Source organism: Sorghum bicolor, chromosome 3 (assembly GCF_000003195.3).
Source record: "Sorghum bicolor cultivar BTx623 chromosome 3, Sorghum_bicolor_NCBIv3, whole genome shotgun sequence".
Taxonomy (NCBI): Eukaryota; Viridiplantae; Streptophyta; class Magnoliopsida; order Poales; family Poaceae; genus Sorghum; species Sorghum bicolor.
The window spans coordinates 50,973,441-51,000,793 of NC_012872.2; the positions used below are offsets into that span (position 1 = coordinate 50,973,441).

At 45.9% G+C, this 27,353-nt stretch overlaps 2 protein-coding genes across 3 annotated transcripts; both read left to right on the top strand.

Moving 5' to 3' along the window:
- On the top strand, positions 11,212 to 19,360 carry LOC8075018 (zinc protease PQQL-like). The gene is made up of 21 exons (XM_021457076.1): positions 11,212 to 11,564; positions 11,675 to 11,921; positions 12,071 to 12,196; positions 12,461 to 12,598; positions 12,711 to 12,848; positions 12,945 to 13,202; positions 13,768 to 13,905; positions 14,181 to 14,250; positions 14,417 to 14,630; positions 14,818 to 14,923; positions 16,426 to 16,659; positions 16,787 to 16,951; positions 17,037 to 17,186; positions 17,266 to 17,357; positions 17,505 to 17,586; positions 17,695 to 17,778; positions 17,876 to 17,992; positions 18,082 to 18,192; positions 18,286 to 18,366; positions 18,598 to 18,792; positions 18,874 to 19,360. The coding sequence occupies exons 1-21, from the start codon at positions 11,314 to 11,316 to the stop codon at positions 18,949 to 18,951; spliced, it is 3,075 nt and encodes a 1,024-aa protein (XP_021312751.1). The 5' UTR covers positions 11,212 to 11,313; the 3' UTR covers positions 18,952 to 19,360.
- Positions 19,997 to 26,265, top strand: LOC110434026 (PITH domain-containing protein 1). 2 transcript variants are annotated; one of them, XM_021457534.1, is made up of 10 exons: positions 19,997 to 20,386; positions 20,599 to 20,679; positions 22,237 to 22,286; positions 23,253 to 23,330; positions 23,418 to 23,475; positions 23,553 to 23,602; positions 24,563 to 24,671; positions 24,766 to 24,827; positions 25,760 to 25,814; positions 25,914 to 26,265. In XM_021457534.1, exons 1-9 carry the CDS (start codon positions 20,303 to 20,305, stop codon positions 25,800 to 25,802), a joined length of 615 nt encoding a protein of 204 aa, XP_021313209.1. In that variant the 5' UTR covers positions 19,997 to 20,302; the 3' UTR covers positions 25,803 to 25,814; positions 25,914 to 26,265. The 2 variants fall into 2 exon arrangements, with proteins under 2 accessions (XP_021313209.1, XP_021313207.1); XM_021457532.1 differs by having other exon boundaries at positions 19,998 to 20,386; positions 25,935 to 26,265.

Below are 27,353 nucleotides of genomic sequence, written 5' to 3' on the forward strand. Positions count from 1 at the left end.
CCAGCCCACATTCGCACCTCTAATGGCGAAGAGCGACTCCAGGAAGAGGGCCGAACTGATGGCCAAGGAATGGAAGAAGTCTCGCAGCACCACAAAATCTCTTGGTGACCTCGTCGATATGGGGCTTCTGCACGACGCAGAGCTCGGCGGCTGGAGGGCACCGGAGGGGGAGAGCTACCCCGACCCTCGCGCCGGTGAGATCGTCGTTTTTGAAGATTTCGTTAAGAGAGGTTTTGGTGTTCCTGTCCATCCTTTTCTTCAAGGACTTCTTTTGTACTATGAGATCGGGATTTGCAATCTGCACCCGAACTCAATTCTCCTTATTTCCACCTTCATCCATCTGTGCGAGGCCTATGTTGGCATAGAGCCGCACTTCGATCTTTTCTGGTACCTTTTCTGCTTGAGGAAGAAGGGAGCAGTTGGAGGCTCCAAGGTTGCAGGTGGAGTATACCTCAACCTTCGTGATGGGATGAAGAATCGCTACCTGCACTGCCCATGGAACACTTCCTTGACCGAATGGTACAGGAAGTGGTTCTACGTCAGGGAGGAACCGGGCAGCTCCACGTTCTGCGACGTGGGGTACATTCCCGAGAAGAGGTCGAGCTGGACCGACCGCCCAGAGTTCGACGGTCAAGTGGCGGATCTGATGAAGCTGATCGACTGGTCGCGCCTGGATGGGCTTGGCGTGGTCGGCAACTTCATTTGCCGCCGGGTGATGCCCTGCCAGAAGAGGGTGCACTCGGCGTACGAGTATGCCGGAAGCGCAGACCCGACCAGGATGCGGTCGGAGATCTTGGAGAAAGCGGAGGTACAACAGCTGTTGAACGAGCTGTTTAACTTCGCAGATGGGGGCTTCATCCGTGGCAGTGATCGGGTGCAAGCCTTCAAGTTAGGACGACCAGCACCAAAGGTATGTAGCAGAGTCTGTTTGATCATTCGTATATCGTCTGCAGTTAACTCATCTCTGTTGCTTTTGCAGGTCGGTGATGTCGACCGGTGCGCAGTGTATGTATCACTGGCACCGGGAATGGAAGATCCTGTGGGAGAGGTCCCGCCGGAGGAGGACGCTGCTCGGTGTACTCGTTACACCAGCAGTGAGGAAGACCGAGCCCGCCCCGTCCCGACCTCCGAGGAGAGGGTAGCGGGGAAAAGGCCATTGCCGGCGGATCCCTTGCCGACACCGGAGCTGCCGGCAGACCTACCGGCGGAGAGCAGCCAAGCGCCGAAGCGTCGTCGGCTCGTGCGGATCGTCGACGACGACGACGACGAGGAGGCTGCGCCGTCGTTGGTCCGACGGCCTCGGAACCGCCCAGACACTGCGCCGGTCGCCACTGATCGAGTGGCCAGCGGCGCCGCTGCCCCGCAGGTTGCCGAGGTGGGGGCACAGGCGCCGACCGGCCGGGCGAGGAGGAGGTTTACCGCGACCCATCGTCGGTCAGACCTGTAAGTGTTCGACTTACGAATTTTGGACTCCTCTCTTTTTTTTTAACTTTTGTTCCTGTAGTGCGGCATCGGATGTCGACCCTGGCCAAACTGCCGGCCAGGGAACGGGCGAGCCTGCCCGCGGTTCTGGGGATGCGGCCCCCCAGACCACAGAGCAGGCTACAGCTGCAGTCGCGCCTGGGGGCACCGAGGGGCTCCCGAGCGCGGCGCCGACTACAGCAAGCAGCCCGACCAGGGCTGGAGAGGCTCCCCCAACTGACTCCTCGGAGAAGGGAAGATCTCCGACCGCTCCTCCTGCCGGAGGGAGTGAAGTCCCCCCGCCGCCCCGAGCAGGAGCCTCTCCGGCTGCGGGCTCCCCAGGTCTGGTCCAAGGGCCAGTGATGCCTGGGACCACCACCGGGGGTGACGCAGCCCAGGAGGAGGAGACCAGGGCGGCCTCCGACGACGAGGTGGAAGAGATCGAGGGTCGTCCCCGTGATGGCCGCCAACACGTGTATGTGTGGCGCCAACGCGGGGATCACTTTATCGGTCATGAGGAGCTTGCCGAGTCCGAAGAGGCCGCCAGGGTGGAGCGCGCGGCCAAGCGCCTTGTCGACGAAGTCAAGGTAAGCGGCCTTTTGTGCTACTGCGCATTCTTTTGCCTTGTCTTGCTTGATCGTTACATGCTTGCTTTGTAGGACGTAATGAAAACGGCAAAGTACCGGAAACGGTGCTTTGACCAGATAGAAGGCGTCATGGCCGAGAACAAGGCCCTTGCCGCGGAGGTAGACCGGTTGCGGGCGGAGGTCGGGGAGAAGGTGGTCGAGATGAGCGCCGAAAAGGAGCGTCGTCTCGGCCTCGCTCGTCGTCTGGCCGACCAGTACCGGCTGCAGGAAGGTTAGTCACACGCTCCGAGCAGTTTCGCATACTTGTATAGTTTGCTTTGCTGACCAGTTTAGGATTCACGCAGACTTGGAGGAGGAGGTGGCGAGCCTCCAACAAGAGAAGGAGCAGCTCGGCCAACAGCTCGCCAGTGCACAGGAGTCCGAGCGGCGAGCGGAAGAGGAATTGGGTCGAAAAGACCGGGAGTTAGCTGGTAATGGGTGCCGCCTTGTTGGTTGCTGCCTGCCCCTTTGCTTGTCTGGTATGCCGAAAGTAACGTTTCGTTTTGTTTGCAGTGCTCAAGGTGAACACCAAAAAGCACCTGGATGACCTGATCAAGGACCGGGACTCCTGGAAGGTCAACTGTTGCAGGATCTGGAAGGGAGTGTCCCCGGTCCTGGACGTGATCAGTCCCGAGCTCCCGGAGAGCCAGCCCCGCGTGCCGCAGTTGACCCCGGTCGAGAAGGCGCAACGGGCGTGGGACTGGCTCTAGCAGTTTGTGAAGGATGCCGGAGAGTTTGCCGGCGCGCACGTCCTCAGCATGGTACGCGCCCACTACCCCCTGGTCGACTTGAGCAGGCTGGAGAAGGGGTACCCGAAGGAAGTCGGCCCACAGGAAGCGGACGAACTTCGGGGTAGTCTGCTGGACTTGTCGTCGACAGTGATCGGCGACATCAACCTGTGCGGAACAGCCACTACTCCAGACCAGCCGAGCTCAGATAGGTCGGCCAGGGAGTTGTCGGGCGCGTCCGTTGCTGGAGATGGGCGGTCGACGCCTGCGGTCTCGACCAGCCAGACGCCGGTGGCCCCGACCCCTTCGTCCGGGCAGCAGGGCCAGGCGGGTGATCAGCCCGAGCGGCTAGGCCAATAAAGTAGTCTGTAGGAATAGACTAGTATCTGCCCGTCAGGGTATTTATTGTAAACTTTGTATGTAAAGTTTGTAATAAAGTTTTCTTTTTTTGTCATGACTGTTGTTTTGAGCGCTGTACAATATCTGAGTGACGTGTCACCGTATTTGTCTTGGTTGTCGCCAAGAGCATCCATTGCAGGAGTTTTGCCGAGTGCTGTGTATGACAAGGTATAGGCGAAAAATAGAGAATCTTATTATCAAAAATTATAAGATACTTACAAAAGAAAGTCATTAAAACTTTATGGATAGAAACGTCGCAGTTTGTCGATGTGCCAAGAGTTAGGTACTCGTGTTCCGTCTGGGTATGCCAATCTGTAGGACGTAGGTCGTGTGACCTCGGTCACGACGAAGGGTCCTTCCCAGGGAGTGGATAACTTGTGCATTCCCTCCTAGCTTGTTTTCCATCGGAGCACCAGATCGCCGACCACGAAGGAACGGTCCTTGACGTTCCTGTTGTAGTATCGCCTGACTGCCGCGAGATATTTTGCTGTTCGGAGACATGAAACTAAACGCTTTTCCTCCATGCAATTGATTTCGAGTTCTCTGGCGTTGTCGGCGGTCGCCTGGTCGAAGTGCTCGATTCTGGGAGATCTGAAGTGTATGTCGGACGGCAAGACCGCCTCTGCACCGTACACCATGAAGTAGGGAGACACCCCTGTGTTTCGACTGGTCTGAGTTCGGAGGCCCCAGACCACTGCCGCCAATTCTTTCATCCATCGACCGGGTGCTCTGTCGTTCTCGGTGTACAATCTTTTCTTTAGGGCGTCGACGATCATTCCGTTAGCACGTTCAACTAGACCGTTGGCACGTGGATGTGCCACTGACACATATTTTATGACTATGCCTCTGTCATCGCAGAAATCCCAAAAAGTGGTGCCAGTAAACTGAGTGCCCAGGTCGGTGATTATGCTGTTCGGGATGCCGAATCTGTGTATGATTTGATTGAGGAACTCCACAGCCTTCTCGGAGGTTGCCTTGACCAGGGGCATGTATTCAATCCACTTGGAGAACTTGTCGATTAACACGAAGACAAACTTGAAGTTGCCCGGGGCTGGTTTGAATGGTCCGATCATGTCGAGCCCCCAGCAAGCAAAGGGCCAAGACGACGGGATGGTTTGAATTTCATGGGCAGGTACGTGGGTCCTCTTAGCGAAAAACTGACATCCTTCGCAATGTCGAACCAGTTTTTCTGCGTCGCTAACCGCGGTTGGCCAATAAAAACCTGCTCGGAAAGCCTTTCCGACCAGCGTTCTAGATGCGGCGTGGTTGCCGCAGGATCCGGCGTGTATGTCCTCTAAGAGCTTGATACCATCGTCTTGGGGTATGCACTTGAGCAGTACCTCGGAGCTTGCGCTTTTCCGCATGAGTTTTCCGTCAACCAGGATGTAGTTCTTTGATCGTCGGATGAGACGCTCGTTCTCTGTTTTGTCTTGAAAACCTGTCCCGTCCGAGATGTATTGGATGAACGGGATACGCCAGTCACGCCCACCGGTTGTCGGAGTGGCGTCATCTATGAGCATTGCCTCGGTGGGTTGCTTGTCGACCAGGGGGGAGCTTACGCTCGGCTCATGGATGTCCTGGACGAAAATACCCCGCGGGATTTGGGCCCGAGACGAGCCTAACTTTGACAACGCATCTGCTGCTTGGTTCTTATCCCGAACCACGTGGATGTACTCTATGCCATAGAAGTTAGTTTCCCATCTGCGAATTTCTTTGCAGTAGAGATCCATCTTCTCGTGGGTTGCGTCCCACTCTTTGTTGAGCTGGTTGATGACCAAAGCGGAGTCGCCGTAAACATAGAGGCGCTTGACCCCCAGTTCGACGGCTAGTCGTACGCCATGTAAGCAAGCTTCGTATTCGGCGACATTGTTTGACGCCGGAAAAAGGATCCGAAGGACGTAGCGGAGTTTGTCCTTGTTTGGTGATACGAACAATATCCCAGCGCCTGCACCGTTGATGTTCAAGGACCCATCAAAGAACATTGACCAGTGGTCTGAGACATCTGGAACGGAAGGTTCGTTGAGATCCGTCCATTCGGCAATGAAATCGACCAGGGCTTGAGACTTGACAGTGGTGCGACTCTGGAACTCTAGGGAAAATGGACATAATTCCATTGCCCATTTCACGATTCTGCCATTGGCGTCTTTATTGCGCAGGATGTCCCCGAGAGGAAAGCTGGTTGTCACCAGGACTCGATGGCCGTCGAAGTAGTGCTTCAGCTTTCTGGACGTTATCAGGATGGCGTATATAAGTTTCTGTATTTGTGGGTACCTGGCCTTGGATTCGTTTAAAACTTCACTTATGAAGTAGACGGGTCTCTGGACCTTGAAGACGTGACCTGGTTCATCTCGCTCGACCACTATTGCCGTGGAAACAACCCTGTCGGTTGCAGCAATGTAAAGGAGCAGGTCTTCATTGGGCTGAGGCGCTGTGAGGACAGGCGGTGAAGTGAGGAAGGTCTTAAGCTGAGTGAACGCAGCGTCGGCTTCTTCTGTCCAGGAGAATTTTTCTGATGCTTTCAATAGTTTGAAGAAAGGGAGGCCTTTTTCTCCCAGCCTTGAGATGAAACGACTGAGGGCGGCCATGCATCCGGTTAGCTTCTGAATATCCTTGACGTTCTTCGGTGGTCGCATGTCGAGTACGGCTTTGACTTTTGAAGGGTTTGGTCGTATGCCGTCGCAACTGACGACGTTGCCGAGCAGTAGACCGGAAGGGACGCCGAAAATGCATTTCTTGGGGTTGAGCTTCCACTTGTACCTATTGAGTGCCTTGAAGGTTCGGTCTAAGTTGTCGATTAGGGTGCTCGCGTCCCTTGTTTTTACGACCACGTCGTCCACATAGGCCTCGACGAGGTCATCGCGAATCTCGTCGTGGAGGCATTGCTGGATGGCCCTTTGATAAGTGGCCCCGGCGTTTTTAAGTCCGAAAGACATGGTAGTGTAACAGTATGCGCCGAAGGGCGTGATGAAGGATGTTTTGATCTGATCGTCTTCCTTTAACGAGATCTGGTGATAACCAGAGTAGCAATCTAGAAAGGAGAGGAGTTCGCATCCGGCCGTTGAGTCGACCACCTCGTCAATGCGAGGAAGACCAAAAGGATCTTTAGGACAGTGTTTGTTGAGATCGGTGTAATCAACGCACATTCTCCATTCATTATTCTTTTTGCGTACAAGAACCGGATTGGCGAGCCAATCGGGATGATACACCTCTTTTATGAATCCGGCTGCTAGAAGCCGTGTTATTTCTGTCCTAATGGCCTCCTTTTTGTCACGAGCGAACCGTCGCAGTTTTTGCTTGATTGGTCTTGCGGTCTTCGAGACGTTTAAGGAGTGCTCGATCAGGTTTCGTGGGACACCGGGCATGTCTGCGGGTTTCCATGCGAAAACGCTCACGTTGTCCCTTAGAAACCTGACGAGCGTGTCTTCCTATTTTGGATCCAGGTTAGCCCCGATGAGGGCTGTCTTCTCGGGGTTGCCTTCGACCAGCTGCACTTCTTTGTACTCCTTGGATTTCGAATTCTTTCTGGATATCTCCTGCTCAGGTAATCGGAGCTGGTCGGGAGGCAGCTGTGCGGCTTGGCTTGCTGTTTCCGCCATGCGGATTGAGAGGTCAATTGCCTCGGTGATCTTGAAGCTTTCTTCTTCGCAGGTGTACGCCGTGTAGACGTTGCCTCTGACGGTTAGGACACCCTTCTCCGTGGGCATCTTAAGCACTAGGTATGAGTAGTGCGGGACTGCCATGAACTTTGTCAGCGATGGGCGGCCCAGTATGGCGTGGTAGGTCCCGTCGAAGTCCGCGACTACGAAGTTGATGAACTCCGTCCGGAAGTGATCGGGTGTGCCGAATTGGACAGGCAATGTTATCTGTCCGAGGGGCACCGAACTTTGACCCGGCAAAACCCCCCAGAATTGGGCGTCGTAAGGTTTTAGTTGCGCCGGTGATATCTTTAGGGCGGGCAGGCTGTTGCGGAAGAGAATGTCGATGGAGCTTCCCCCGTCCACGAGCACGCGCTCGAATCTGATGCTATTGATGCAGGGATCAAGAATCAGTGGGAAACGTCCCGGCTCTGGGATAGCGGCCCACTGGTCCTTCCTGCTGAACGAGATCTCCCTGTGGGACCACGCGGGAAATTTTGGATCTGCGATCAGCCCGTCCGTGCTGTCTATGTTGAGGCAGGCTCTCTTTAACAGCTTTCTTTCTCGCTTGGACTCAGTGGAGACCTTGCCCCCGAAAATGGAGTGGACCACGTCGGTGGGGCTGACGTATTGGTGTCGGGGGTCCCTGTCTTGGTCCTCATCCTCATCTTCGTGGTCGTGCCCGTCGCGTTTGTTATTTTTCTTGGCGGAGTCCTCTTGGGCGGCCCGCCGTGTATAGATACTTTTGAGGACGCGACACTCTTCCATGGTATGGTTAGACTTCGGGTGTAGCTGGCACGGTCCCTTCAACGTTTTGTTGTAGTCGTCTTGGTAGTCCCGTCGTCCGTTGGGACGTTTGACCGTATTTACTTCATGGTCGTATTCACGAGGGCGCTTTCCTCTGAAGTCGTCGCGGCTGTCGCGCCGCCGATCCCAACCCTCTCGGTGATCGCGGTTGTCGGAGCGGCGGTGATTTCTGTTGTCGTAGCGACCACGACCGTCATCCCGCCGAGAAGGCTGGTCGGGGCCTCTCGCGTCGTCTCGGATTAGTTTTTCTGCGTCATCAGCATCGGCGTAGTTTTTAGCCGTGGCGAGGAGCTCTGCTACCGTTGATGGGCGTTTACGCAGCAGCTTGTTCCTCAGCGCTTCATGGAAACGCAAGCCCTTGATAAACGCTGATATGGCCTCGTCGTGAGAAATCTTCGGGATTTTGAGGCGCATATCCGAGAATCGTCGGATGTAATCGCGCAGAGGTTCATTCTTCTTGTCTCTTATCCTTTCAAGGTCATACTTGTTCCCGGGCTGCTCGCATGTGGCGATGAAGTTGTCGATGAAAGCCTGTCGTAGCTCTTCCCAAGATTCGAAGGAGTCCTCGGGCAAGCCGAGAAGCCACTGATGACCAGCCTGGTCGAGGACTACGGGGAAGTAGTTAGCCATGACGTGCTCATCTCCTGCCGCTGATCGGACGGCGATTTCATAAAGAGTGATCCAGTTCTCTGGATTTTCCTTGCCGTCGTATTTTTTAAGTTTTTCGAGCTTGAAATTGCGGGGCCACACGACCTGGCGGAGGTGCGAGGAGAACTGCCTTAGGCCCGGGGGACCGTGGGTCGCGTCGTACTCGATGCGGCGCAGGTTTTCATGGACTGCTCTCTCTGCGGCGCGCCTGTTGATGCGATCCCGGGCATCTTTGGGAGGGATGTTGTGGCGGAGATCCCTGTGTTGATCTTCTTCTTCTTGGCCGCGTACACGGTTCTGCTGGCGGCGGCCATCGGCGTCCCGACCACCATCGTCGCGCCGTGAGTCCCCTCGACGGTTGTCGGGGGAGCGGCTGCGGCGGCGCCTGCTGGGTGAGGCCCGGCTGCGATTAGTCTGGTCGGAGGCGGCTTCCGTATAAGAGACGTCCTGGACTCTCTTGAGCAGAGTGGCTGTCTGTCCCATTGCGGCGATCAGGTGTGCTCGGATACTGGTCCGGACTCCCTGGCATTCGGGGGTGTCAGGAAGCCGATCCAGGTTGGCCATGGCGACAGCCACGTTGGCGCTTGGCGTTTTGTAGACCGGCTGGTCCCCGACCATGTCAAAAGCATCGTTGAGGTTACTTGGTGGCATCTGTTGTTGCTCGTCCGCACGCCGTCGGGCGCGATCGGCGTTACGCTGTTCGCGGAGTTGCCTCTGGTCATCTGTTTCTCCGTCAACGACCGGCTCGTCGGCGCTGACATTGAACACGATATCCCCTCGCCGGGGGGGAATATCGGGAATCGGTCGAAACCCGGAGGGTGTGAAGGAAAATCCAGGTCGTAGCCCTCGTCTTCGGTGTTTATAACCTCGGTGGGGACGGAGCCGGTGCTTGAGTTGGTGCTGGAAACCTGGCCGTCCCGTAGCTCTCGGATTGTCACCATGTTGACATGGTGACGATTGTTCCTTGTCGGCGACCAGCCCGCTTTGCTGAAAACGGATTGAACATGCTGTGAGTAAACAGAGGCTGAGTTATTCAGGCCGCAAGGATGGTCTCCCTTTTTGAGCTCGACGGATCGTCCTGAGGGGGTTGAGGTTATCGTCAGGGACGTTCCCAGCCGTTCGTGTGTGGTGACACGAGTTGGCCGGCGGGATTTCGAAAAATCCGCTCGAGTGGCTTGGTCGGGCCGGCGCAGAACTCCATCTATTAGTTGGGAGACTTCGAGCAGCTTGGAGTCGGCGCGATCGAGCGCTTGGAGGAGGTCCGAGCAGTCGATCCCCTTTCCCTTGTAGAGTGGGAACGGTGGTCGGGAGCTTGGTGCCGTCATGCGTGTGGTCGGAGACGGCGTGATCTCAGATTGGATCTGGATCTCTTTCGGAACCGTGGTCGGGAAGCCGCCGCTGCACGTCGTCCACGTGATCTGGCCGACGGTGAACGTGAGGCCTTCGGGCACGGTCGCGGAAGCTGGGATCGTGACCATCTTGTTCGCCGGAAAAGTTGCACGCACACCCCCTACTTGGCGCGCCACTGTCGACGAAAGCTAGTCGGCAGTCTACCTTGGGGTATACCCACGGTAGTAGTTTATCGGTAGACGGTGCGCAAACTACGAACTCGATGGTGACGCAAGACACGGACAAGCTTTTTATCCAGGTTCGGCCGCCGAGTTGGCGTAATACCTACGTCCTGCGTCTGGTTGTATTGGATTGTGTTGAGAGAATATCCTGTCCTAGGGGGGTCCCTTGCCCCTCCTTATATAGTCTGGAGGGCAGGGTTACAGATCTAGAAACTAATCCTAGTCGGTTACAATTGCCATAGATAATTCGATATCAATTCCTATTCTAACCGACTAGAATCCTGCTTGATCTCCACGTCTTGTTTCCTTGCGCGAAACTCGGCTTGTCGGATCAAGCCTTGAACTCGTCTCGTAGTGGGTCAAGCTTCCTGGCTGAAGTCTAGCCGTAAGGGTATAGGGGTTTATACCCCCACACTTGGAGAGTCAAACTATTTCAAGTTTGATTAATTTTTTATGGTAGAATAATAATATTTATGATATCAATTAAGTATCATTAAGTTCTTCATTACTTATATTTTTATAGTATATATATTTTATGCCACAAAAATTTATTATTTTTTATAATTTTAATTATATTTGAAATACTTTAACTTTCTAAAATTCTTGAAATAACTTAGTAGCTTATTGAGTCTTTATACGGGGCTAGTGGGTTAGGGCCTTGTTTAGTTCCAAAAAATTTTGCAAAATCGACACTGTAGCACTTTCGTTTGTATTTGACAAAAATTGTCCAATCATGGACTAACTAGGCTCAAAAGATTCGTCTCATCGATTTCGGCCAAAATGTACAATTATTTTTTATTTTCATCTATATTTAATACTCCATGCATACGTCTAAAGATTCGATGTGACAGAGAATCTGAAAAATTTTGCAAAATTTTTTGGGAACTAAACAAACTTCCAAAATTTTTTGCAAAATAGGAATAGTAGCACTTTCGTTTGTATTTGACAAATATTGTCCAATTATGGACTAACTAGGCTCAAAAGATTCGTCTCGTCAATTCTGACCAAACTGTGCAATTAGTTTTATTTTTATCTATATTTAATACTTCATGCATACATCTAAAGATTTGATGTGACGGAGAATTTGAAAAATTTTGCAAAATTTTTGGGAACTAAACAAGGCCCAGCTCATTAGCATAGCAAGACACTGTCCACGATGACGCAACCCGTTGTCACCTTTACCTTTGCTTCTTTTGGGCCAGCACAGACCACGCGGTCCGGCCCACAGAATCCAGCTCAACCCTCTTTATCCAGCCCAGAAAAGGCAACCAAATCTCGCCTCGGCCTCGGCCTCGGCCTCCGTGACGGTGCCGTTCGACGTCACCGCGCAGCCAGTCTGTCACGTGTCGCGGCACCACCCGCGCCCGCACGCCGTCGGATCCCCACCCCCACCTCCCCTTTTCCCGCAGCGCGGCAGCGGCACCTGCCACCAGCGGCCATGGATCTGCTCCCTCCGCCGACTGACGCGCCGGACGCCGGCGGCCCTGGCGCCGGGGGGTCGGGCAGGGGGCTGCGCCGTGGGGTCGGGTTCCGGTCGCTGAAGCTGGTCAGCGTTGCTATGGACGAGACCCTGCCCGTCGACCCCGTCGGCGCCACCTACGGCCGCCTCGCCAACGGCCTCACCTACTACGTCCGCTCCAACCCAAAGCCACGCATGCGCGCCGCGCTCTCGCTCGCCGTCAAGGTCGGGTCAGTACTGCTACTCTCGCCGCGCCTCTAGTTTGGCTCCCCTGTTTACCCCCTTCCGCGCGTTTGCTGACTTTCATGTCGTGCTCATCGCTCGGTTGGTTCGCTCTTAGGTCGGTGGTGGAGGAGGAGGACGAGCGCGGTGTGGCGCACATCGTCGAGCACCTCGCCTTCAGTGCCACCTCGCGATATACCAACCACGACATCGTCAAATTCCTCGAGAGCATCGGGGCCGAGTTTGGTGCCTGCCAGAACGCGCTCACCTCATCGGATGAGACCATCTACGAGCTGCTTGTACCCGTCGACAAGCCAGGCCTGCTCTCCCAGGCTATATCTGTCCTCGCTGAGTTCAGCTCCGAGGTGACTGCACGGTTCCAGATTTTTATTGCTCGCTTTTTATTGCAATCTCAGCTGATTGATGCCTGAGAGTTCAATGGCTGATTGATGCATGCCTGAGAGTTGAATGTCTGATTGATGCCTGGAAACTAATGTTGGTCACAAAACACCAGGTTCGGGTGTCTGCAGAGGATCTGGAGAAAGAGAGGGGTGCTGTGCTGGAGGAATACAGGGGTGGACGCAATGCAGCAGGGCGGATGCAGGACTCCCACTGGGCACTGTTGTTTGAAGGTTCTAAGGTAGTAGCCTCTGTCTTCATATAAGTGAAAAATTCTCTGTGCTGCGATGAGATCACTTGTTCCATCATATACCATTTTTCGTATAAATGAAAAAAATTCTTTGTGTTGCGATTGAATCACTTATTCCATCATATACCATTTGTCACAATAGGTTAAACTTGCATTACTGAAGGGTGCTTAAATTTGGATTACCTTTTTCTGCCTTTTGTGTCACTCTGTTTGGGGTTGGAAATGGTGTATTCTTATTAATTTACTCTTTACCAGTATGCAGAACGCCTGCCGATTGGTACTGAGAAGGTGATACGAACTGTTACACATGAGACTGTGAAGCGGTTTTATCAGAAGTGGTACCATCTAAGCAATATGGCGGTATTTGCAGTAGGTGATTTCCCAGATACACAGGTTTGGATAATGCACATCTTTTTCACATGTATCTGTTCGACAAATAAGAAACTAGAGAAGTATCTGCAATGGTATTTACCATCCTTTTATGTTTCATGACTTAAAATTGCAGGCTGTCGTGGAGTTGATAAAAGAGCATTTTGACCACAAAGCCCCAGCTCCCCACCCTCCTCCAGTTATACCAGAATTTCCAGTTCCATCACATGAGGAACCTCGCTTTTCATGTTTTGTGGAATCTGAAGCCGCAGGGGTTGTTATTTCATATTCTTTTAAACATATTTGATATATTTTAATATCAGCTTTGTATAATAATGTACTTTTTTGTTTTCCTTTGTACCAAAAACAGTCGGCTGTTGTTATCAGCTGCAAGATGCCTGCTGGTGGAATTAAAACAGTAAAGGACTACAAGGATTCACTGGCAGAGTCCATGTTTCATTGTGCGCTAAACCAGAGGCTCTTCAAAATATCTCGTAGAAAGGATCCGCCTTACTTCTCTTGTTCCTCAGCTGCAGATGCTCTCGTCTGTCCAGTTAAGGCTTACATTATGACATCTAGTTGTCGTGAGAGGGGAACAGTTGAAGCTCTTGAATCCATGCTTCTTGAGGTATTTTTGAACCTTGATCTCTGAAATAATAAAGATAAAATCTAGTATTCTTTCAAAGTGCATTATTCAAGTTTATGAGTGAATATTCAGTGTAAGTGCCACAAAATTTGAAAAGACGAAAGAATGAGAAATTTGGCTCTAAAAGCTTTAGAAGTTCCCTAAGTGAGGCTGCAAGGATCAACTATAGGGCATGGTACGTTTCATAGCCATGCAGATTCTCGACATCAGATATTAATCATGTCTTTCAGACAAATACCAAATGAAAACAGGTCATGTTCCTTAAGGGTAGTTTTCATTCCCAGTAAAACCCTTCATATATAGTAGTATAAGAACACATAATCTAGTGTGCCATGTCATCAACTGATTAGATCTTGTACAATCAGTTCAGTCTTAGACTCTTAGTTTGCATCTGTTTAGTGCGGCAGATGATTCATAATTAGCACATTAACAGGCATATGTAATGTAGATATCTGAATTTAAGGCTGCTGTATAACCACCGCCAGTTTCTCCAATTTCAAAGTGGCATTTTGTTTCAAAACATCCTTCTAACAGGATGCTTCTTTAGGTTGCTAGGGTACGGCTCCATGGATTTTCTGACCGTGAGATATCAATTGTACGTGCCCTAATGATGTCAGAGATGGAGTCTGCATATTTGGAGCGTGATCAAATGCAATCAACCAGCTTACGGGATGAGTTTTTGCAGGTTTGAAATTTTATAGCTGTTTAATTTAATAGAACTAAAATTAATTTAAATTTATACCATATGCATGCTAGTTACTCTTCTGCTCTTATCTCATCTTGCAAATCAAAATATGTACCACCTTCTGAATTTCTGTTTTCAAATGACTTTACTTCCATAATATTGACTTGTACTAAGTCCACAACTCAACATGTTGGTCGACTATTTAAGTGAAACTTCAGGATCCCCCATCTATACAGCTTCTAAGCACATTAATGCAATTTGTATTTTTCTTGCAGCATTTTCTTCGTGAGGAACCTGTTGTCGGGATTGAATATGAAGCACAGTTACAAAAGACTCTGCTTCCCCGTAAGCATACCTCTGTGTTTTCTAGCAAAAGCTTAGGTGTTAAATTCCTGATGTTATTTACCCTCTCCTTCATAAACCTTTATAACCAATTAATTTCTTATAGATCTACATACCATCACCACAGTTGTTCAGTCATATATATTTATATATGTTTACTTTCGACCAGATATTTCTTCTGCGGAAGTGGCAAAATTTGCAGAAAACTTTTCAACAGCCAGCAGCTGTGTTATCAAGATAGTTGAACCTCGAGCTCATGCTTCTTTGGAGGATCTGAAAGCAGTTGTGTTGAAAGTCAACAGTCTGGAAGAAGAAAAATCTATTCCTCCATGGGATGAAGAGCAAATTCCAGAAGAAATTGTTGCCCAAGCTCCAGAGCCAGGGTATCTTTGTCTCATTCATCTGTACTATTTTCATCATTATCTGAATCTACCATCTTCTCATTCTTTGATTCTTATAAATCTTAACTAGCTGTATTGAAATCATTCTCTACTTTTTGTTTTGCTGTTTGAGGATTTTATTTTAGTATGTGACTGATGCCCGCTATTGTACTTACCAAATTCATTGTAGGACTATAATTGATAAAGTGGAGCACCCAGGCATAGGTGCCACTGAGATGATACTTTCAAATGGCATGCGGATTTGTTACAAGTATACTGATTTTCTTGATGACCAGGTTAGTAGTATCTATTAATTTTATGCCACCTTGCAGCCTACTACTTCAGGCATTCCCATCTTTATTCTGTGGAATCATTTAGTCACTGATATAGAGTATAGACATCTAGAACTAGAATACATTTTGAACAATTTATTCTATGTGAACATCAACTGCTTGCCACACTGTATATCTGCATTAGTTTTTTCTCCATGCCTACTATCATTTACCACATGCATGGAATAGATCTGACGGTTCTTAGTTCTAAGTATTCTGGGATTCTGAGGACCACAGCTACATTTGTTGGTCTTGGGATGTTTCTAAATCTAAAGTTGAAAAAAAACTAACCTGGGAGGAATTAGGTGGCATTTTATTAAGACAAAAATAGGCACCCAAATTCGCCTTGACGAGGACTAGGTATGAAACTATTCTCGGCATACATCCACACCGTCAACCAACTGATCTAGCTCAGCTTCCTAAATCTAAAGTTTAAATATGATGATATGTTATCAAACTGACTCTATTTACAAGGGAAGTAATTGTCAACATGACTCGGGGTGTTTTTGTTGTTAGACTGAAATATATCCTAAATCTAAAGTTTAAATATGATATGTTATCGAACTGACTCTATTTACAAGGGAAGTAATTATCAACATGACTCGGGGTGTTTTTGTTGTTAGACTGAAATATATTCATCTAATAATAATATAAAAAATATAGTTTCCCATTTTTTTATGATGAATGAACAGAGGGAAGTAGTTTGTGTGATTGTTTCTGCCCCAAAAACAGCTTGCATGTTCATTTGTACTTCAGTTTAGCATAATCACATGAATATATTGTATTTGCACATGGAACAGTTGTTTCACTAGGACTAAATTTATGCATATCGATAAAAGTAAGCTACTACAGGTTTTTCTTAGATGTATAACTGATGGTGCCAAGCTTTTCCTTGTTCCTTTAAGCTCTCAAGGCACTTTATTTTTTTTTATTATTGTGCTATACTGAAGAAAAGATCAAACAAGTGACCTGTACATGAAATTTAGAAAGGAAGAAACATATGCAATATTCAATATATACTGGAAGGGAATAGTTTCATGCTATCTAATTACCATGCGAACTTATGCACTGTATAGAAACAATAGTTTACACATTTATTGTAGGAACAACAATTTACCCTTTCTTTTTCAATATTTTTCGACCAAGTTCACTGTCCTTTAGTTAAAGAAAACTGCATCTGATACTGTCATTTGAACTTCGTTTGGCCTGTTCAGGTCTATTATTGTGAAAGGGCACCTTTGAATCAGGAAATTAGTTCATTTTATTATATTACATGCAACTTTTAAATCATCCTTAAGATATCATTTGTTCTCCTAATGCATACTATCATCATTATAGTAAATTCCCAGTCTAGTTTTCATGGGTCATTTATCATTTTGTTCAGAGAGGTGCATTTACAATTTTGCTTCTGCTGCAGTATTTAGCGATATACTTCATGTGTTTATATGCTTATTATTTATTTTCAGGTTGTTTTTACTGGCTTTGCCTATGGTGGTCTGTCGGAATTATCTGAAGCTGAGTATACTTCATGCTCAATGGGTTCAACCATAGCAGGAGAAATTGGCACTTTTGGCTACAGACCTTCTGTCTTGATGGACATGCTTGCTGGCAAGAGAGCCGAAGTTGGTACAAAAGTGGGGGCCTACATGAGAACATTTTCTGGCGATTGCTCACCTTCAGATCTTGAGACAGCTTTGCAGGTATGCTTCTGTTAAAGCATTCTTAGAATACTTGCTCAAAGAAACTCAGTTTACCTATAGCGATAACAGCACCTGTTTCTTGTTTTCATCAAAATGTGGACCAATGCTCATACTTGACTGGGTACAGCTTGTTTATCAACTATTTACAACAAATGTGGAGCCAAGGGAGGAAGAAGTAAAAATAGTGATGCAAATGGCAGAGGAAGCAATCTATGCTCAAGAGCGTGATCCATACACTGCATTTGCGAATCGTGTTCGTGAAATAAACTATGGGAACTCATACTTTTTTAAGGTACTTAACTGGGCAAAACTTTACTCCGTTTTTTTCTTTTGTCATATCATATCCTAGAAATTTACTTTAGTTCTATATAATGCAGCCAATTAGAATAAGTGACTTGAAGAAGGTGGATCCAATCAGAGCATGTGAATATTTCAACAATTGTTTCAAGGATCCATCAGCTTTTACGGTGGTAATAGTTGGAAAAATAGACCCAGCTATCTCACTTCCACTGGTTCTGCAGTACTTGGTATGTTCTGTTCCTTTTTCTTATTGTCTGAAACAATGAAGCAACACTTAATAATGCTCATTAACTCAACTTTTTGTAGGGTGGAATACCTAGGGTACAGGATGCTACTCAACCACTTAGTCGTGATGATCTAAGAGGATTGCCATTCAAGTTTCCTGCAACCATCATTAGGTACTCCAGTGTTCTGTTTTGCATTTATATGCTTTGGAAGACTTATCTATATATGTTTGTGTCCAGATCTAAGCAAGCAATCTCTTTCTTTTCCCTGAATTATGCCTTTTTGGTTACTGATAATCTTTGTGTACACCTTGTTTCCAGAGAAGTTGTACGCAGCCCTATGGTTGAAGCACAGTGCTTTGTACAACTAGCATTTCCTGTTGTTCTTAAGAACACAATGATGGTGAGTACTGACTACTGACTAGCAACCGAAACAGTCTCTTTTTACTATTAATAATGATGAAGTGTTGTATTTCCCATCTTAAGGTATTATATTCTTTTGTTTGTGTAGACAGAAGATATTCACTATGTTGGGTTTCTTAGTAAACTTCTGGAAACGAGAATCATGCAAGTACTTCGCTTCAAATATGGGCAGGTTAGGAATATCAATTGTATGCAAATCCAGATTGGGAATTCCTTAAACGTGGAGTTTAGAATCTGGATTTCCTTAAACAAATCTCTATGTCATGCAGATCTATTCAGTTAATGTAGCTGTCTTCTTGGGTGGAAACAAACCCTCAAGAACTGGAGATGTTCGTGGAGACATAAGCGTGAATTTCTCATGTGATCCAGACATATCATCTAAACTGGTATGTCACATGAAGTCATTACATTTTGGAATACGTATATCCAATTATATTTTATGCAGCTTGAGTTTACTAACTCAGAATTTCTTCAGGTTGATTTTGTTCTGGAGGAGATATCATACCTACAGGTGGAAGGTCCTTCTGAAGAAGATGTATTGACCATCCTCGAAATTGAACAAAGAGCTCATGAAAATGGATTACAGGTTTAGTTGAATCTGTAATGCTCCAATTAGTGCTGATGCACATAGGTAGTTATTACTTTAGTTACAGCTCTTTGCATCTTTTACAAATTGCAGGAGAATTACTTCTGGTTGGATCGTATTCTGCGGAGCTATCAGTCAAGGCTTTTTTCTGGAGATATTGGATCCACCTTTGCGGTAATACTGATTTCCTTTTTTCTGGTTCAGTGCTCTAGTATGTGTACTTACATTTTCCTGCCGAGTTTTCAGTGAAAGGCAGCAAACATTGATCAGGAGATCCATATGCTTTTAGCTTTTTAGCTGCATTACAAGCAATGCTGTTGACTGTTACACATGCTTGGGTCTGCCTTTTAGTTTTGCGGTGAACTTCACATTTGAAATGTTGCTCCTTTGTTTTTCTTTGTGCAGTTCCAAGAGGAGGGGCGCATAAAGGTTAGGGATGCTTTGACACCACAGACTATGCAATCGGCCTTGCAAAGAGTTATACCTTTCCCTTGCAGAAATCAGTACACTGTGGTTATTCTTATGCCAAAGTCATCCTGTTGGGCATCAGTGAAGTCAATGCTTAGCTGGACTTCTAATGGGGTTAGCAGAGATGCTAAGGTTGGAATCAAAGTTTTCATTTATTTTGCAACATCCTATTCTCTTTTCACCTTGCTGAACCTGAGAACCACTACATTGCAGATTCTTGCTGGCATGGCTGGTGCACTGGTGTTGGCCGTGAGTTTGTGGAGATACTCTCGTAGCGCGCTAAAATCATAGTGTCTGATACAACTGACCGTTTTTTGGGACTTCCAGTCAGATCTGGAATAGGATCAGGTTGGGTACTGATATACGAGCTGTCAATAGATATTTGTTCTACCTGAGCACCTACCCGGTGTTTGGAGATTTGATAACAAAAGAGGCTATACTATGACAAAATTGTTAGCTAACAGATTCATTGCCGCATGTGTGCGTGTAGTCCTGTAACCTCATTCGTTGTACCGCTGCACATGTGCATTAGTCGTCGGTGTATAATAATGGCTACCCTCCCATTTGATTAGGCAGGACTGAATCACTGAAGTAGTGGCAACTGTGGTAGAATGGTGGAAACTGGAAACCCAACATTGTAGATCGCTTTACTGGTCCCATCTGTGGACAGCTCAGGAAATGTGATATTTCTTTCTGCTGCTCCGCTCGTTTTCATATTGGCTAGGACGGTGTCTGAGCATGGGCAGGCATCTTGATTTTGCCAGAATGTACGTATATTATTGTCTGTCGTTGGTGGTTTTATTTCTCTCTGATTCGTTTCTGGAGCCAACAAAGGTTAGCTAACTTGAGGCAGTTGAGGCCTTGTTCAGTCTTAAAATTTCCTAATTTTTTTTGAAGATTATCTGTCACATCGAATCTTTGAACGTATGCATGAAACAATAAATGTAGATAAAAATAAAATCTAATTGTATAATTTGTTTGTAATTTATGAAAAATCTTTTGAGCTTAGTTAGTCTATGATTGAATAAAATTTGTTAAATATAAACGAAAATATATAGTAGTCAAAACTAAAATATTTTTCATGAACTGAACAAGGCCTGAATCTGACAGCTCCGATGTTGAGATTGCCATACACATGTACTGTTCGTGTGCATTACTAGTATTTGAGCCGAGACGAGACGTGCAATCATCCAAAGTGAATGATAGTAGTCGAGCAGTCCAGCGTCTGATTTGTACCCCATCGGAAGAATGTGACACGACACGTGGGAACAGCACGAGGCCTCACGTACAAGTTTCGGATATAAAGGAGCAGGAGGCGGGTCTCTGACTGTCCCACTCCCACCCACGAGCCGCGCCGACCAAACCACACCGGCGTCCCCACGGCACGACGGAGAAAGAATCCCTCTAGACTTCTCTTCAGCCCCCGCGAGGCCAAAAGAGCAGCGGAGGCAGGCAGGCAGGCAAGCCAAGCAATCACCCTCACCCACCTATATACGCGCCCCGCCCACTGACTGACTAGGCGGAGTCGCAAGGAGTCCAGATTCCGGAAGCCGACAAGACGAGGGAGAGCAAATCGAAGCAGGACACGGCTGCTGGCGGCCGCATTGGGTCGGGGTCGGGGGAAGGAGGCGCACGAGGAGCGATGGCCTGCCTGCACGATCACAGCTGCGAGGATCACAACTGCGCCGCCGACTGGTCGCTCTACAACCACGTCGACGTCCCCAAGGTCCTGTAATCCTCCCCCACTCCCTCTCACCTGTTGCCAGATTGATCCGCTGCCCCCTCCTCCCTCCTCCTCCTTGTTCTGCCTTCGTTTTCGACCGGCTTCGTAAGATTGCGTCGGTACCACGCGGCGCATCGGATTGTGCGACAGTGTACAGTACAATAGGCTGTGAACAAGGATTTAGGGCCGCGGCTGACACCTTCTCGTTCGCGCAGGTGGTGGCTCTGAACGAATCTGTGCCCGGGAGCGTCAAGTCCGTCTTCAAGCCCTGGGAGCAGCGCCTTGACACTTCGGGGGTATGTATCAATGCCTCTTCATGTCCACGTTGCCTTATTTTTCTTTATTGGAAGCTAGGGTTCACCGGCTCAGTTAGGAGATGCAGGATGTGTATATCCCACTTACGAGTGATAAATTTGTAATGACCTTTTCTTCCTTTGTCGAGAATGCATCTTGTTGTGATCTAAAATCTCCAAAACGAAGGATTATCTAGTGAATTATCGTCATCTGTGAAATATGGCACGTGTTTAAGAATTATATAGATTAGCTGTCACTGCCACAATTCTGATGCTGCATTCAAGGAATTTATAGTTGCCAACTTTCCTTCAAAGTTTTGTATATCTTTTGACTTGTAAATACAGTCATGCTGGGTAACTATTCATGATTCTATTAGTATATGAGGATTACCCCTTCTTAAGTAAGGGGGTAAAATGTGTGTAAAGCTTTAACGAGAGTAGACATATGAGACTCAGAATATAGGAGAAATGTAAGCGGTAACTAGCATGTCTGCACCTGCCTGGTAGCTAATGGAACTTTTTGAAATGTATGTTCTTCATTGAATGGTATAGAGAAGTCATAATTCTTCCTGTATATTAATAACAGCATGGGTTGCAGGGAGCTTCATTTGCTCATGTTGTGTTCTGCATTTTTTTTTTGGGGGGGGGGGGGGGGGGGTGGATTGCTTGTATAGCACTCTCTCATAATTGTTTTGCAAACATACTACTTCACCAGCTTGGGTTACTGTTTAGCACTGGTTAGTTTCTCCATTTTGTTCCATGTATCACTGCAGCAATCCGATTGCGCATGGATGACATAGATCTGCCCAAGATGCTCCACAACCATTAACTTCTCAATTTTTGTCAATGCAGCAGCAATCCCAGTACTGCCATGCCTCGCTATAGAGGCTCATTCTCCTTATCTTGTCTCCTGTTTCATGCCACCCCCGTGCCTTCCTCCCCTCTCTGTCCCCATGTTCATCCTCTATGCTAGCTGCCCTACACATGGATGGTGGCGCCTGACCTACCATGGCAGCCATGGCCTTGTAGGAGTGGGTCAAACTTTACACAGTGCCAGGGTGGCCACCTGATGCTGTCCCTTGGTGAGGCTGCACTGTGCTTGCCGAAGAAACCACATACTAGATCCGGAATATGCAGAGCAAATCAGTTGGGCCCATTGCATGAATTGAGTGGCTGCGGAGCGAATCAAGCTACAATTGATTCTGTTGGAGGCTCCTTCGTGATTGCTTGATGCTCTAGCATGCGGGATTGACAGCATGTATGAAATGAAGATGGGAACTTGGGGCTTGGGTTTAACTGCTGTGGGAGTGTTGGACTAAGCTGGAGGGGAAGGATGAAGGGAAGGAGTGGTATCACAGAGGAAAACCAAGTAACTAAACAGTGCTAAATGGAAAAGTAGGCTTGGAGAGTGGTATGTTTTCAAAACGTTTCGGAAGTGTTATACAAGCAAGTTTCCCTTTTGTATTTACATAATTAGTGATTTTTTAGCTCAGATCCTGTTCCTTAAGTTCCTCGTCATTGGTAAAATATGCATTCTCATGAGCATTCTTGCTGCACCAGGGTTTTCTGGAGAGTAATGAGGGTGACCCTGAGCTACTTATTTTCATCCCGTAAGTCACTTGCTCGTTTGATGTATAGACATGTTCTCCCAAGTTGTTACTTGTTTTCCTTTTTTTATTTTGAAAAGGTAATTCTAAGTTGCTTCATGACTTCTAGTTGAAGTATAGCAATGTGATGAAGTGTTTTTTTAAGTAATTTCCTCAAACATAAGATTGGCTGAGTAGTATTCAGTTTATGAACTATGCGGTGTTTCAGGAACAAGTATATTTATTATAGGGAATAGTTTATCGGTTTTTTGCCCTTTTGTATTGTGATTGTACTCAACAGACAACAGTTCACTCCAGGGCAGTGCTCGAACATGTTGTAATTATCGATATTTATTCTCCTTTCTCCCTTATTTTAATCTTTTAGTGGTTTGGAGTTTGCTACTACTAGTAATACTTCTTTCAGAGGTTTAATACCCACATACCCTGAAATAGTTCGTTGAAATGATGTCTGCAGAACACATGTCAATCTGTACTTTTAAGACTTATAATTATGTCCTTTTTGCACATCCACGAGAATGTTTCTTTTTAGTGTGTATGAGCCCCCTTAGGGCCTGCTTGGTTCGTGACCAAAATTTGCCATGCCAAAGATTTGGCAAGTCATGATTTTGGCTAGTATTTGGTTGGCTACCAAAACTTGCCAACTTCTCATATTTGGCTCGCCTAACCTTTGACAACTTTTTTTGCCCAACTTTTGGTTTGCCAAATCAGATTTTGGTCGTGAACCAAGCAGGCTCTTAAAGCATCAGGCACTATGTTAAGTTGATATCGCATGCCCTTTACTTCTTCAGTCTGTATGTATAATTGCATTGAATTCATGACCTGCATGAATTTCTGTATGTTGATATTTCACTTTTGGTGGAATATATCTTTATTTGGTTTCAGAGCAAAGAATTACCTTCCCCTTCTTTTGTGTAATTCTCATCCAAAAAATGTTAAACACGTGTAATCATGTTTTCTTGTTTGTTGTAGGTTCACATCAGATGTTAAGATCAAGAGCATTTCTGTTGTTGGTGGTGCTGATGGAACAAGCCCGTCAAGAATGAGAGCGTTAGTTTAGAGATATATCTTTTCTTTTCCTTGTCCTTCTCTTTCTCATGGCATGATATTTATGAAGATTACCTTGACATGATCCAGGTTTATCAATAGAGAAGGCATTGACTTTTCCGATGCTCAAAACATGCAGCCTGTGCAGGTATGTATTCAATTTCTTTTTTTCCCTATCCGTGCCATAAGTGTAAACTCTACTTTAATAATGTACATTTCTCCTAGGAATGGGAATTAGCAGAGAACCTGCAAGGAGCTCTTGAGTACCAAACAAGGTATGTTCTGTTTCTGTAATTGTTCATCCAGTGCCCTTTGGTTTTGGTAACAGATAAATATTTTCTGTTAAATCACATTGTTAGAGCTTCAAATGTCTTTCTGAACATATGTTCCATTTGATAAACACTCATAAAGCTTGTGATAGACTCAAATTCATTAGATTTTTGCCTGATCTTGTGCAAATTAATAGACATTTTGCATATAGGTACTCGACTACTCTAGGCCACTTTTGTTTTTTCTGTCTACTGAATGGCTTGTAACTGCTCCCTCCATTTTATATTACATGTTGTATTAGATTCGTCCTAAGTCAAACATTTGTATCTTTGACCATTGATTTTCAAAATAAGTATATAGATTAATGGCGTAAGTTTTATGTTTTTAGATTCACTATGAGAATACTTCCATAATATATAACTAGGTTAATGCCCGTACGTTGTTACGGGTTTTAAAATCCACGTACTCTATGTTTCTTCCATAATTTTTAGTTGTAGAGATAAATATTCATTAATAAAATTTTATCTAAATATAATCATGTGTGATCTTGTTTTGAAGGATTTGTTATGAGAAATTTAATGGTGCAATCGGAATTTAATTTATATCTTCGGTTTAAAAGTTATGACTTTTTTAAATTCGCTAAAACAATTTTGCATGTATGGGTGAGTGGGGTCTAGGTTGATGGGATAGCCTATCATGGCTAAAAGGGATGGGAGTTGTGGTTTCACCATGGTTGTGGTAGATGGGTCCTTTCCATAATTTTTAGTTGTAGAGATTTATATATTGTGAAACCATAAGAATTTTTTTTGCAATAGATGGTCTAAGTTAGTAATGTTTGACTTAGGACAAAACTAATGTGACATGTAAAAAAATGGAGGGAGTATTATGCTCTTAAGTTCTCTTTGTAGTTTGTACACAGAATAATTTCTCATTTGCTCTTCATACTGTTCTCCCATGTTTCTCAGATATTCAAGGTTCCAAGGTGTGGCTAACCTAACTCTGCATTTCCCTGACAACTTTGGTGGTGATACAACTAAGATTTATTACATTGGACTACGTGGTGAAGCCACTCAGGTACTTAAGTTTTGTTTCGCTGTTTATGTATAATAAAGAAAAAACATAGTGGAATGCGATACTGATTCTTGATGATTTGCACTGCTTGTCCCAGAACAAAAGGGATGTAGTTGCGACAATTGTATATGAAGTCATGCCCAATCCTTCAGATCACAAGTAAGCTTTGTTATAATATTTGAGCTACTTAATGTTTCACATCAAGTCTTCTAGTGTTGATTGTAGTACAGTTGCACAAAGGAAATTTGACTTCTTATAATGTTGTATGACCTAGATAGTTTCTCCAGAGTCCATATCCCTTTAGCCCTTTAGCTTTAGGAAGTGTTCAAGTTAGTGATTTTGCTAAGGTGCCTCAGAATAGGAAGAGAAGGTTCTTAGTCCCATAAAATTGTTCCAGTCTTCCAGCAGGCTTAAAATCGTGTCCTTCTTGAAGCACACCTCTAGGTGGTAGGTGGAGCTGCCGGTTCCTTTCTAACCCTAGTTTCCATATTGTTATTTTGTTAAATCAACCTGCATCATCATTTGACTATGCTACTTCCTCTGTTCCAAATTATAGTTCACTTTGGTTTTTGTCCTAAATCAAATTTCTTTAACTTCGATTGAGTTTATAGAAAAATACACGCAACATCTATAACATCAAATTTGTTTCAAATTCTCCATGTGCATTTATTTGAACTTTAAGAAATTATTTTTTAAAAGTATTAGCCAAAGTTAGAGATGTTTAACTTAGGACAAATCTAAAGTGAACTATAATTTGGAATGGAGGGAGTAACATTTCCCAGTTCACGAAGGGAATAAATGATCACCATTGACCCATCTAACTGCTAATATTTTTTTAAAGTATTAACCAAAGTTAGAGATGTTTAACTTAGGACAAATCAATAGTGAACGGAGGGAGTAACATTTGACTGGGAGTTTTACGGAGGGAATAAATGATCATCTTTGACCCATCTTAACTGCTGAGTTCTAGCGATAAGGATATTTTAATGAAAATGATTTGCTTCACTCATTGTTAACAAGTGATAACGCTTTAGCTTGTCGTGCTGGCAACTGAGGCCAGGTGTGATCCCATTTCTCTCTCTCCCGTGCAGAACAAAATCTGAGACTGGAGGAGGTTTCTCGCATGTCGAGTAGACATCATACAAGGTGAGGCATATCTGCTGTTCCAAAGCATACAAGCTCAATTTTCTCGGCTGAGGATACTAGCTTGCCTTCTTTTTCTCATTTCTGTTTATTTTCTAATAGTTGGGTATGCATCCTCAACAGAGCGTGAGAAGCAGAAGCTGGGTACTGCGTTGCCTGAAGGAAAATTTGAACCTCGCTTCCCATCAATCAAGAATAAGATAAATAGATAATACCAGCTGGTAGACTTTTAGCTTGACTTTTGAGCACTTAACTCTGTACCCGTGGACGCTGTAGCCGGTTTGCTAATGCTATCATCAGAGTTGGTCTCGTGTGTTGTTACTTTATTTTTGGTAGCTTTATTCCATTTTCCTGAAGCGGTTACCGTAGATATTTCTCCAGTGTGATCATGCAAACTCTTGTGGTTGCGGAAGCCGGGCGACGGCACTGAAATCCAATACAAGTGCTAAGGTAACTTGTGCGTTCGTTTGTCCGAAAAGTTATAACTAAAAATATTATTTATTAATTTTTTGAGAGAAAAACAATGTTGATATAAGATAAATAAATGAATTAATAGGAGTAGCCATTTATTTAAATAATCTGCATGAAAAACCATCTAGAGCCGGTATCGCTGAGCTGGACCTTGACATGGCTGAGCTGGACACGCTAGAGACTTAACCTCCAGCGCCTTTCTATGTCACACTAATGTTGTTCGTTAGGCTGAAAAGCAACGGTGGAAAGTATTGTTGATTGATTTGTTGTGAGAGTTTCATGCGAAGCATGTGGGGGCTCAGTAACCGCACACGTTGCAATGTCGTCTGAGGGCAGGCCAACGCGCCTTCAAAAAGTTGATAAAGCATCTTCAATACAAAACTCTTCCAATAAAATAGTACTAGGGTAGTTCAATATTACTTATGATCTATAGTCTGTTCGTTGATTTGTTATGAGAAAAAAATAATATTTAATGGCTAGCAGATTCGGCAGATAATTTTAAGTGAACAAGCTATTATTAGGAGAGATGTTGCAGAAGTATTCCAATATATCTCCCCCAATATCCATATGAAAGGCGGGTTTCATAAGAGTATAAGATAAAATATGACTGAAAAGTGATGGTTAGGATGATCCTCATAGTATCAAGGGAGTTGTATCTCCTCCGTTCCTTTGAGGAGAGATGAGAGAAATATTGGTGGCCATAAAAAACGGAAATAGGTATTGGAGGACTATTGGAGAAGAAAAAGTAGCATATCTCTCCCAATATGATAGTTTTATAGAAATGAGAAGTAGTATTGGAGAACCTGGAGACGCTCTTAGCCTCACAGAAAAGTATGTCCAGCACTCCAGCTAGATATCAAGATCAAAGACCTAGTCTTTCTAGTGCAGACTACTAGCCTTGCTGCCTCACCTCTGTGCATCAGCAAGAAGCAACTTTTTGTTTTTCAGTGGATCACCCACGTGTTTGTCAGGGCTTCCCCAATACAACACGTTGGCGTACTACCCCGTTCTATGTAGGCATCTTGGTTCCATGTCATTAGGAGTAGTGGTCTCAAAAGTGCCCATAGTCTC

Coding starts and splice junctions, on each gene's coding strand:
- LOC110434026 (XM_021457534.1), top strand. CDS start 20,303: ATGGCCTGCCTGCACGATCACAGCTGCGAGGATCACAACTGCGCCGCC. Junction 20,680..22,236: donor AGCGCCTTGACACTTCGGGG/GTATGTATCAAT, acceptor TTGCTGCACCAG/GGTTTTCTGGAGAGTAATGA. Junction 24,672..24,765: donor TACGTGGTGAAGCCACTCAG/GTACTTAAGTTT, acceptor TGCTTGTCCCAG/AACAAAAGGGATGTAGTTGC.
- LOC8075018 (XM_021457076.1), top strand. CDS start 11,314: ATGGATCTGCTCCCTCCGCCGACTGACGCGCCGGACGCCGGCGGCCCT. Junction 11,565..11,674: donor TCGCTCGCCGTCAAGGTCGG/GTCAGTACTGCT, acceptor GTTCGCTCTTAG/GTCGGTGGTGGAGGAGGAGG. Junction 12,599..12,710: donor GTGATTTCCCAGATACACAG/GTTTGGATAATG, acceptor TTAAAATTGCAG/GCTGTCGTGGAGTTGATAAA.